This window comes from Talpa occidentalis, unplaced genomic scaffold (genome assembly GCF_014898055.3).
Source record: "Talpa occidentalis isolate TD23 unplaced genomic scaffold, MPIMG_talOcc4v2.1 talOcc4.12, whole genome shotgun sequence".
Taxonomy (NCBI): domain Eukaryota; kingdom Metazoa; phylum Chordata; class Mammalia; order Eulipotyphla; family Talpidae; genus Talpa; species Talpa occidentalis.
The window spans coordinates 83,043,464-83,055,799 of NW_023601212.1; the positions used below are offsets into that span (position 1 = coordinate 83,043,464).

At 40.9% G+C, this 12,336-nt stretch overlaps 1 protein-coding gene across 3 annotated transcripts in view; it reads left to right on the forward strand.

The window, feature by feature from the left end:
* Positions 1–3,069: 3,069 nt before the first annotated feature.
* The window catches only part of WIPI2 (WD repeat domain, phosphoinositide interacting 2), a 34,086-nt gene continuing 24,819 nt past the window's right edge, over positions 3,070–12,336 (forward strand). The window contains exons 1-2 of one of the 3 annotated variants that reach the window (XM_037507069.2): positions 3,070–3,329; positions 9,316–9,398. In XM_037507069.2, coding sequence (XP_037362966.1) covers positions 3,256–3,329; positions 9,316–9,398 — 157 coding nt within the window. In that variant the 5' untranslated portion in view covers positions 3,070–3,255. The remainder of the gene's footprint in view (positions 3,330–9,315; positions 9,399–12,336) is intronic. The other 2 variants (XM_037507070.2, XM_037507068.2) reach the window with 2 other exon arrangements.

The window sequence follows — 12,336 nt, forward strand, 5'->3', positions numbered from 1 at the left end:
TGGCTGGAGTTATTCTACAATAAGCAGCACATGCCTGGAAACTAGACGTGGAGGTAGCAGTGTTTCCTTACATGTTACACATAATAATCCAGTTAGGAAAATTATTTCCATCCATACAACCTTGGGTTCACTGGTATTTGAGTTAGTAATACCTAAGGGTCCAGGGAATAGAGCTGTTTCTGGTAAAAAGCAAACTAAGTTTACCCCCTCCCCACTGCCCCAGCTGTCTTAAGATCTTCATTTGCTGAACCAATAGAGAATGAGTTACTATCCTGGATGGAACAATAGATTCTAAGAAACAAGGGGAAGTTGGGAGGATTTTCAAAATGAAGTCAAGGATTGTGTCTAGAACCCAGGGGTTTTGTTCAGGCACTTCATCATGCATCTTGATTTTAAAGGTTGGTTATCTGGATGATCACAGATATGTGTATTTGTACACTTACATATGTATATACCTGTATAGCCAACCACTGAAATCAAGACAAGCAGCAGTTCCGACCAATTCCCTCATGCCCCCTCCCTATCCATCCCCTAATAGAGATAACCACTATGCTGCCTTTATTTGACTTCATGTAAATGGACTCATATATATATTCTTTCGTGTCACCCGATAATATATTGCACTCAATATTACATCTGTGAGACTCATTCGTGTGTTTCCTTTTCATTGCTGTGTAGTATTTTTTGTATGAATGCAGCAAAATTTACTTTATCATCCTGTTGCAGAAAAAAATGCTTAGGTTATTTCCGCTTTTGGTTATTGTGAATAAAGCAGTTATGAACATTTTGATAGCTGTCTTTTAGGAAAAATATGCATTAATTTCTACTGAGTCTATATCTAAAAGTGAAATGCCTGAGTCATAAGGACTATACACATTTAACTTCAGCAGATATTTCAGGTAGAATCCTCTTCCACGCATCTAAAAGCATGAGCCTTGGAGAAACAGTGTGGTTTTCAGTACCAGATCTAACACTTGGCAAATAGGTTGGTTAATATTTCTGAACCTCAATATTCACATCTGTAAATACCATTTCCAAGTGGTTCTACCAATTTAGACTTCTACTCAATATGAGAGTTCCAGTTGCTCTGCATTGTTTTCCATACTTGATATTGTCAGTTGTTTCAGTTCTAGCCAATTTGGTAAATGGTTACTAGGGTCTTTTTAACTTTTAATTTGCATTTTCTTGATGAATATTAATGAGGGCCACCTTTCCAGGTGCTCATTAGCCATTTTTTTAAAAGATTTATTTATTTATTGATTGATTGATTGATTTATACATACAAGCATTGGGTACAGTCAGAAGCGCGGGAGGGTGAGAGAATTCACCAGAGCCAGAGCGGGGAGCAGAGCAGGCAGAAGGACCGAAGCACACTGCTGAGGGGAGCAGCGGACGGCAGGAGAGGTCTGTGAGCCATAAGGGACCCTCCTCCAGTGGCGGGGGAGCAGCAGGGGATCGAACCGGCGCTGCAGAGGCTGTGGGCAGCTTCCCAACCCAGCGCTCAACCCACTGCGCCACCGGGGAGGCCCTTATATGCTCTCTTGAGAAGTACCTGTGTTTATGCATTTTGCCCATTCAAAAAATTATTTTAATTACTAATTTGTAGACGTTCTCTTTATCTGGAAATAAGTTCTTTGTCAAAAATATGTATTGCAAATATAGGTATTCCATTCTGAAGCTTGCCTTTTCAACCTCTCAGTGCTCGCATTTGATGAACAGGTGTCCGTCATCTGTTTGGTTATTATGAATAATAACCCTCTTTTATTTTGTGGTTAATACTTCTAAAGTACCAGTTTAGAAGACTTTATCCAAATGAGAAAAACCCTGATGTTTTCTCTTAGAAGTTTTAATATTTTACTTTTCACGTTTAGGTCTATGATCCATCTCAAATTACTTTGGGCGTGAAGTACTGTACTTTTTATGGAAAAAGAAATCTTTCCTCAAAGACTTTCAATGGGTTAAGGTCCCTATACACAATAGATCATGTTCTTGTTCAACATCTTAATACCCAGTTTGATCTGGCCACCTCCTATGTCTCCAGCCAAATCTTGTCTTATATCTATCTTACCCTTACCACTCCAAGTTCAGACACATTAAGCTTTGAGTTCCTTGAACTTAATCATCCTGTTGCAGAAAAAAAATGCTTAGGTTATTTCCAGGTTTTTCATCATGAATAAAGCAGTTATGAACATTTTGATATCTGTCTTTTAGGAAAAATATGCATTAATTTCTATTGAGTCTATACCTAGAAGTGAAATGCCTGAATCATAGGGACTAAACACATTTAACTTCAACAAATATTGCAGGTTACTAGTTAGGATTGATCTGGGACCTTTACCATGTAGAATGCTTCCATTCCCTTTGGTGATTACCTTCTAATCAAACTTCACGTCTCATCTACTCCAAGAAGACTTCTTTGACTGCAGAGTCCCCCTCCCTTAAATGAGATTAAGTAACCTCATTATGTGCAGTCATTGTTTCTCCCCTTCCCAATTTTAATTGTGTTTATTTGAATAACTCCCCCACTGTAACTTCTCTGAGGACAGGCAACCTATTTAGAGCACATAGGCTTCCCAAATATTATTGAACGAATTAATAAATCTCAAGTGGAATCCTCTTCCGCGCATCTAAAAGCATGAGCCTTGGAGAAACAACGTGGTTTTCAGCACTAGATCTAACCCTTGGCAAATAGGTTGGTTAATATTTCTGAACCTCAGTATTCACATCTGTAAAATGGGAATACGTTCTCTACACATGGTTGCAGTGGACATCAAACACGCGATTCACATAACCATTTAGCACAATGACCAGCACAGGATGAGTCCTACTGATGCTGATAAAATTTTGGGGGGTGGGGGGGCACAGAGCGCCTGCTCCTTTCCAAGCGCATGCGCAGTCCTCGAGGAGCCGCAAGGCGTGCCCAGCGCGCCCCCGCGCGTCCCCTTGCGTGCGCGTGCTCGACCGGAACCTCAGCCTAGGACAGAGGTAAAGGGGCGGGACCTCGGGAGTACGCCTGCGCCGTGCCCGTCCGTGCGCCCAGGGGGCGGGGTCGCGCAGGCGTGTAGGGCGCCCCGGCTCCGGAGGATAAACAAGAGCGGGGACGGGATGAGGCGGCGGTTGATCCCCGAGCAGCTAGTGGCGGTCACCGAGGCGGCGAGTGGGACCCGGCGCCGACCCTGAGCGCACCCGACCCGCCCTCCCGCGCTCGCGTCCCAGGCCGGGCCGACCTGCCCGCCCGCCCTCTGCGCGCCCACCATGAACCTGGCGAGTCAGAGCGGCGAGGCTGGCGCGGGCCAGCTGCTCTTCGCCAACTTCAACCAGGACAACACGTAAGGCCGGGCCGGGGGCGGGGACGGAGGCGGGGGCTGAGGACACGGGCCCGGGTGGTGGGGCCTGGGCCGGGGACCGAAGGGCCGGGGCCAAGGCCCGGGGAGAGCACCTCATCCCGCCCTAGCCCGCCCGGAGCGCGGCCAGTCGAAGGCCCGCCATGCCCGTGGCCTGGGTCGTGGCACGAGGGTCACTCTTTGGGAAGCCTCCCGGAACCATCCCTGAGCGGGGAAAGTGATGGGAACAGGGGGATCTGTCAGCCCCCGGCGAGAACGCGTTCTCATTTTGGACCTCACTTCTCACCAAGTTGGGACAGAACTTTGTGGCTTGACCTGTTGTCCTCGCCGCCTCTGGGGCGGTGGGAGTGGGTTACTGGCATCCTGCCTACCCCCCTGCTTCCTGAACCCTCTCCCCCCACCCCCCTCCCCACTCTTCCCCTCTTCAGGCCCTTCTCTTTGACACTTCATCATCTTAGGATTTCTTCCCCCCTTTTTGTTTCCTTTCTTTCTGTCTCCATGTTCTTTTTGGCAAGTAACTTTGATGCCCTCCCCGAGCAAGAAACAAATTTAGCAATAATCCTGGCCTCCGACCTGCGGAGAAACTGAGCCAGGGGGATTGACAGAGGAGTCTTGGTGCTTCAGAGAATGGGCCATCCTTAGGGGAGGAGAGGCCCTTGATGCCAACCCGTGGATTTGGAATGCTCTTTGTCCAAACTGATAAGGGTTTGAAGTCGATTCTTCACATGACAAGTGAGGATAGTTAGTAGATGAGGTTTTCTGGTGAAGAATGATGAGCTATAGGACTGGAAGGGAGGAGTGTCATCTTGGGAAGTGAGTAAGAGGAAGTGATGTAAGAGAGAAGGAGTGGGTTATTGCCTTCATACTAAGTAGTTGGTGGAATTGTTACTGGCTGAGTGGAATCAGCAAAGTAGAAAATGAAATTTCTTAAATTAAAAGTTAACTGTAGAGTGGCAAGCACCAAGTCAGCTGCATGCCGCAGGTGCTGACTTGCACCTTCCCAAAGTTGTGAAACTAGTGAAGATAGCCCCACCAGGAGTGTTGTGCAGAGATTCAGGAGAGAGCAGGTCGCCCGCTCCTATTATAGAGGAAACTGAAGTCCAGAAAGATTCAGGGCTGTGCCTGGCTCTTAGATTTGCCTAATAGTGAAGTGGACTAGAATCTAGATTTTCTGAATTCTCTTCTAGGGTTCTCTTGACTCCGCCACTCTGGTTTTTTTTTGTTTTGTTTTGTTCTTTGTTTTTTTTTTTGTACCTACACAGTAGGACTTTGAGGACAGTGAGTTTAGAAATCATACTATAGCAATATTTAAAGATTAAAACTACCAGAGTACCATAGTGTTCTATGTGACCAAAGACCAGTGCAACAAAAAACAGTTTAACAACCTGTTGCAAATTGTTAAATTGGGATAGACTATATTAATCCAGACAAGGAATAGAACCTTTTGAACCAACTGTGATTTGGTTTTTAAACCCTTAGTATTTTGAAAACTGACAAGAAAAGGTAGTTTTATAGTTTATGTCTTAGATAAAGAATTTCCAGTATGTTTTCTATCTTTCAGTTTTTTACTATTCATCATTTATAGTGAAAGGAAACTAAATGTGGGAAAGCTTTCCCTTTTACTTTTATTTCAAGTGGACTACCAAGTTCCTTAAATAATAGAAGAATGTCACTCTGGCCTAAAATAAGACCTTTTCACATTTGGAAATCATGTGCTTCCCAACTCCGGAGATTCCTGAGGTTATTTGTTCAAGTGAAAATTTCTGTGTCATAATTTTGACTTGTCACAGTCAAAATGTTGTGTGAATGTAAAAGAAGTATTAAGTTAGGTGTATACTTTATTGATTAAAATGACTAATCTGTCTTAAACCTACACTTGAAATATACAGAAGTTCTTGGGAAAAGCTTTACTGTTTATACCTTTCTCTCTTTTGCCCATCCCTAGGATTTATTTTACTAGAGAAACATTTTTCACAAGGCAAAGGATGTTGGTCTAGAATCCGTAGTCACTGTATTCAGTGAGGAAAACTGGAAGCTGTTTCACTTAATAGAGTACATGTAGGTTATAAAGTGATGCCTAACGACAGATTATTCCTTTCATAAACATACCTATTTTGCCTTTCTTCTTGTGCTGTTAATATGGTTTCAAATATTGTGGCTTTTTTTTTTAATGATTCATATCCTAAGTGTGAATACATTTTATTTGTGGTTTTTTGTTTTTACCATTTGTTTTGTTTTTACCATTTTTTTAAACTAGAGCAGCGAGAAAGAGCTCCAAGAACAGCTGATCTCAGGCACCTCTCTGTTGACTGGTTAGTTCCAATACTAGTTTCTGAAAGTAACACTTTGGAAGACCTATTGTGGAGGAATTCTTGAATTCTTGGCTTTTTGAAATTGAAGTTAACAAATCAGTGGTAGAGTATTGTTTGACTCTTCCATGAAAATACCAGGGACCAAATTCTACCAGTTTATATTACTTAGCTTGTGGGGAGTCAGTGTTTTGGTAATGTCTGTTTTGACTTACATCTCTAAAAGGAATGTAATAAAGAAGGATTTGATTTTCCAGATCTTCTATTTGTAAAATTGATGTTTCAGTCTAGAAGAGCTACAGGTGTAGAGACAATAAGGAAGACCTTATCTGACTTAATTGCTCTCTTCACTGAGTTTCTGCTAGGTTACAGTTATTCTCAGATTGTCACTCTCTGTGCTCTTTTGCCTCATCTGTAAATTGAGGGGCCTGAGAGTAGATTCTTAGGACCCTTCCACCTTAAAATTTTAGTGTTCATTCTGCCATCTGTAGAGGGGATCTGTGTGAGGAGGCAGGGCAGTCACTCAGAAGGATGTTCTATTGCAGGGGCCAGTAGAAAGGAGATTGGTTAGCTATCAGGACTTGGTGTAACCCATAGGATAGGCATGATGCACTTAAGAAAGCAGTTAAGGTTACTCCCAAGGTGCTGGCTTGGATTCTAAGTGAACAGTGCCAACAGTGTGGGAGCAAGCAGAGGATTCAGTTTTAGGGGACAGATGAACTGTGCTTTGGCTGCTGTTGAGATTGGAAGGCCTCAGGGTGCACATGTGGAGGTCTGGGATGGAAACCATGTGAGCTGGAAGGAAGCAGTTCAGGTTGCTTCCTTCTTGTGGGTGTAGACCTTTTCCACTTAAACCTGTAATCAACTATGGCTCTTTCATGACAAAGATAATGAAAAGGGAAAACCTTTATGGAGGAAGCATTGGCAAGAGGGTAGAGAAAAGAAAATGGGGTTAAGAAAACTCATTCGTTTTCCTTTTTTGGTAGAACTCACTGTCTTTCAGATATTGAAAACCCAAGTTTAAATTCAGGACAAATTTTACAGTCAAAGGTGGTGTATCAAGTTCAAGCATTTATTTTGTCTTCCCCCCAAAACCTTAATAAAATGTCAGTCACTAAAAATAACAAAAAGATAAACCATACAATGGGAGAATGAGAATGAGACACTAGCAACAAAATTTTGGAAACTACCAAGTACTGAAGGAAAGTGGATCCTAAATTGCTAGTGGAAAAAGCAGAGAACCACCTTAGTTTCAACTGCAGAATCCCCAGAAGGTTGACAATTGGAAGTCCGGGGAAGCTCTAGAAGTGGAATAAGGATGATGAAAATAAAGAGGATTGGCTCAAAATACATTTCCAAAGCACTCACTCTCTCCTGTCCCAGCAAAGGGTCTCTGAGTTTTGATACCAAGCACAGTTGAAGGCAGGAAGATAGTAATGAAGTGGGGGATTAAATAAATAGTGCTTTTTTTCTGTTATGGTTTGCTAGTTTTTCTCTTTGTCAGTGAGAGCTCTCTTTTATTCCCTCAAAAAGCATGTTATGTGAATGTTTACTGAGGTATAAGATTATTAGGGGAATCCATACTTACTGTTACCAGACTTCTCCCATTACTATGTCTGCCATTGTGTGGGCTGGTGAATCATGGGAAATTATTAAAAGTAGACTCTCCAGAGGAGTGTGTGAACTGGTTGTTCATATTTGGGATGGAAATATCAAACCTATTTATGTTTATCACATACTTTAAAAAGTTCTGCTTTTACTGATAAAATACATACTAAGCTGTATGTACATACTAAAATAATTGAATATTTTGTTTACATACCAACTGCAGTATACCGTTTCATAGTCTATAGGATTAAAACTCTAGCTGACATGTTTAAGATCCCAAATTAGTTTCTTAATGTCTAGAAAAACACATTTCATGAGTAAAACCCATTTTTAACAAATACTACTTGTTTGGAACACAAATTAAAAACCTGAATCTATCAAAACCAAGAATCAAGCACTTTTGCCCATGGATTCCCTGACTAAGCTTATTTTACACATAATAGTAATAAGCTTTGATTTCCAAGTCACTGAGAAGATAGAAAGGAGGAGGGGCTGTTAATTGTGGTCACAAGGACAAGCAACAACTGTCAGCACCATGTCTGGCCATTTGATGTAGGTACGCAAAACCCTTAAGGACTTGTTAGGTTTTTGAGCATCACTGTGTTACAATAGAGGAATAGGTAACTTAATGATGTGAGTTCGGGAAAATATCCACCCCCTTGTTTTAAAAATACAGAATAGTATGTAAGAATAACTTTTTTTTTTTTTAGGTCAGGAAGGAAGGTTTTAGGTATGGAAGGAAGGTTTTATTGCTTGAAATAGCAACCCTTAGTTATCTGAAAACATTTTTCTGAATACTGTTTTCCCAAAAGTTGTACATTGCTAGCATTTTATTTTTAGCCTTTCTATTTTTTGTTCTTTAATTACTTTTCCAAATATTACAGGTAATACCAAATTACTTCATTGATAGAATCCAATACAGTGAAGTGATTTTACAAAGAAAAATTATGTGAGCTGGTAGTTTTGTTTCTGTTAGGATGAACCAATTGTAGTTTAAAATTTTAGTAGTGCCTTTAGCAACTCTGCTCTTGGAATGTATTGTAACCTCTTGAGGTTGTACAAATCTCAAGTTTGTAATACATAGATGACATGGGCATTAGAATTGCCATCATTTTTATTTGGTGTACAAATCCTCATAGTATGAACTATCAATCTTCCTTATTTCTAGTCTTCTGGTTCACCTCCTGCCACCACTTGTTTTCATGTTCTCCCAAACAGTAAATGTAGAGAGGATTCCACCAGCTGAATCTCCGTATCCCTCTGCTCCCTGCTTTTTTCTCTCATCTTTTGTTTGGTAACACTGTTCTTGATTTTTACCCTTGGTCAGTCACCTTCTAGAGAGTAGTAATCTTCTGGTGAGGGAAGTATTTGTTAGTATCACAGATCTCCTGTGCCAGGAGAATCTGGAGAACTCTTGGGGTCCCCCAAGCGTCTTCAGAAAAGTAGAATGTTGGATGATGAATACAGATTTTACAGATGATACCATACAGAGAACGGAACTTTCACTTTTTCCTCCTAAGCCGACTGTAATCTTCTGATCCCGGCCCTGCACTGACCGTTTTGGCTAGCCTTATTTCTGCCCCTGCTCAGCCATAGCACAGCATGAGTGATGGAGCTGCCCTTGAAATGCAGAAAGATATCCTCACCCACACCTAGGTTGTGAATTAAAATTTAGAATGTTAACTTACTTTTGGACTTTAATGCTCTGCATGTGTATTAAATCACCTGGAAAACCCCAATTTGTTTTGAGGAAATCATTAACTTAGAGCTAATTTTCATCTATACCAAACTTAAAAATTTTATAAATTCTAAATTAAACTGTTGTCTGTATTTTTATTGATCATCACCTTTTTCTGGGCTATGCGATGTGGCATCTTTCTCTGCCACATTCTTCTTTTCCATTCAGCTGCCACTCACCTGATATACCTGAAATTATTTGTCTGTATATTTTTGATGGTGGTGAAAGTTATACTATTTGGTAACATGAAGCTAGTTTGTACTTTATCACTGTCTATACTTCTCAGCTCTTATTTCTAAATTTGGCTTTTTTGCAGGTCCCTAGCTGTTGGTAGTAAGTCCGGTTATAAATTTTTCTCCCTTTCTTCTGTGGATAAACTGGAACAGATCTATGAATGCAGTAAGTGTTTGCTTTCTTTTTCCCCCTTCTTAAAAAAAAAAATAGACAAATTATACTTGAATTGGAATTCGTTCTTTAATTCAAACACTGGTTACAGTCCAAATATCCCTTGACAAGTCTGTGTCTTTTACCTTCATTTTACCAAGCGTGACAACTATGAACAGTTTAAATATGTTCTCCCAGCTCTTTATACATAGAGAAATACTTGTTTTGTGGGTTGTCTTTTTCAAATCATAGTATTATACTAGACGTGTTATTCTGCAATTTCTCCCCCTTTTCAGTGCCATTTGAACCCCTTAGGTTTCTGTCATAAAGGGCTCCAGAAAAATGAAAAAAATTCAATTCCTATAGAAATGATTTCTCTTCCTCAGTTGTCACTTTATGCCACTTGGGTAGCCTGAACGTCAGAGGTGATGTGTTATTGCGAGAGCAATTGGGGAGCCTAACTTTTTGCCCAGGCACTTACTGTGTGACTTTATAAATAGATCAATCTATCTCTGGACCTTAGTGTCTCTAGTTTTTATAGATGTGTGTGAAAGGGAACGTCTGTATGCACATACGCAGTAGTAATTGTCGAGTGAATATTAGCGGGTACAGATCCATGCTGTCAGTGAGAATGCTGGACAGCTTTGAACTCGCCCACATCCATAACTTGCTTTTCAGTCAAGGTAACTGTGGGCTCACATGCAGTTGTAAGAAATCATACAGTTCCCTGTACTCTTCTCTGAATTTCCCCCAGAGGCAGCATTTTGCAGAGTAATAGTAATACAACCGTGTAGATTCCTGATTCTAGCGCAATCAAGACACTGAACAATTTCAACTTCTCTCTCAGCCCAGCCCTAATTCTTGGCAACCACAAGGCTGCACTCCATTGCTAAAATGTTGTCATTTCAAAAATATGTAAATGAAAGCATATAACCTTTTGGGATTGACTTTTCTCACTCAGCATAATTCCCTGGAAATTCATCTAAGCTGTTGTGTCATTAGTGTGTTCATTTTTACAACTGAATAGTGGTCCACGTTAGAGATGTAGTACGGTTTAACTATTCACCTATTGAATGCCACTACCAATATTTGTGTACAGGTTTTTGTGTAGATGTGTAAGTTTTCATTTTTTCTGGAAAAACATGCAACTGCTGGATCATATGATAATCACATGTTTGGTTTGCTTTCGCTTTTTTTTTTTAAGAAACTGACAAACTGTTTCCCAAGTGGCTGTAATGTTTTTACACTCCTACCAATAATGTGTGAGTGATCCACTTCCTGTGTGTCCTTGCCAGCATTTGGTGTTACCACTGTTTTTTTTTTATTTCAGCCATTCTGATAGTTGTGTGCAATACTATTTCCTTGTAGTTTTAATTTGTATTTCACTAATGGCTCATGATGTTGAACATCTTTTCATATGCTTATGTGCCATCTGTAAATTCTCTTCAGTGAAATGCCTGTTCATATTTTTGCCCCTTTTTAAGTAGGATTATTTTTAAAATGTTGAGTTTTGAGAGTACTTTACATACTGTATATACTAGTCCTTTGCCAGATATGTACCTTGTAAGTTTTTCTCCCCCTCTAAAACCTGCCTATAGCCTTGACCTAAGTTAAGAATCCTCGTTATAGAGACTAGAAAAGTTCAGTGTTCACAGTGTACCTCTTAGAATTAGTCATACTGGGACATAGATTTGGGGAGAAGTTTAATATTCATCATTTACATTTTCTCCATGAGCATGCAGTTTGAGAGAATTGGGTTTTCTCCTTTTTAAAAAATGCCAGTACTTTCTTCCTAGAGTGTTCCAGTGTTATCAACTTTGTTTTCAATACAGTGTGGTGTTACACTTTGGAGTTCTCCTTTACCTGGTTCTTTTTCTTAAGAATGGGGAGGGTCAGTGAATAGACAGTCATTCTTGTTTGCGTTCACTCCATGAACATCCATTGAGGCTTGCCTTGTGCCAGCCCTCTCTGGTTGTGACGATGCAGTCATGAGAGTCCCTGCTCTTGTGACACATTTAAACGGTAGAAGACAAAGAATGAGTAATTGTATTTGTGTCAGGTGTCAGGCTGGGAACACAATGACAAGCAGATACACACACACCTGCCATAGATGAACAGACAAGGAAAAATGTTTTTGTGCCAGTAACTGAAGATCACAGAGATTTTTTGACACACCAGGAGTGGGTTAGAGACTTCAGGCTCTCCCCTAGGCCTTTGTGTTGGGTTCCCTGCCTCCTCTCTGCAGGTAACCTCTGACCTCCATCAGTGGAATGTGTCTAACTTTCCCCAGTAGTCCTTTTGTTGTTGCTGCCCGAAGGCAAGCGCCCAGGCCTTGCATAGGGAGACATAAGGAAAGTGGGGCTCATGGTTCTTGCTGGCTCTTAGATTTTACTCCTTTTTTTGTTTTCAGAATTGCCTCCTGATGCTTAATACATCTACTAAAAAAGCTTTTTCACTCATTTACAGCTGAAAGATGTGATCTGAGTGAAAAACTAGGGTGAACTAGGGTGCTCATTTATCTCACGTGGGTATACATGTTTCTGAAAATCTCCAAACAGGCTGTTTCACCCTATCCCACAGAAGATTGTTCCCTATAGGGGATTTTTTTTCAAAGGAGAGCAGCCTGATCTCTGGCAGAAGGATTTTTCCTTAGGCTTTTATGAATGATTGAAATATTTATTAAGTCTGGGCCTCCCTGGTGGCACAGCAGGTTGAGCACAGCATTGTGAAGCTGTCCGCAGCCTCTACAGTGCCAGTTCAATTCCCGGCCAGCCAGGGAGATTCCTACATGGCGTGGCAGACCTCTCCTGTCTCGCCCGCTGCTCCTCTGCCTGTTCTGCTCCCTGCTCTGACTCTGGTGAGTTCTCTCACTCTCCTGCTCCTCCGCTCAGTATCCCAGCTCTTGTATAAATAAAAATAAAAATAAATAAAATCTTAAAAAAAAAAAAAAGAA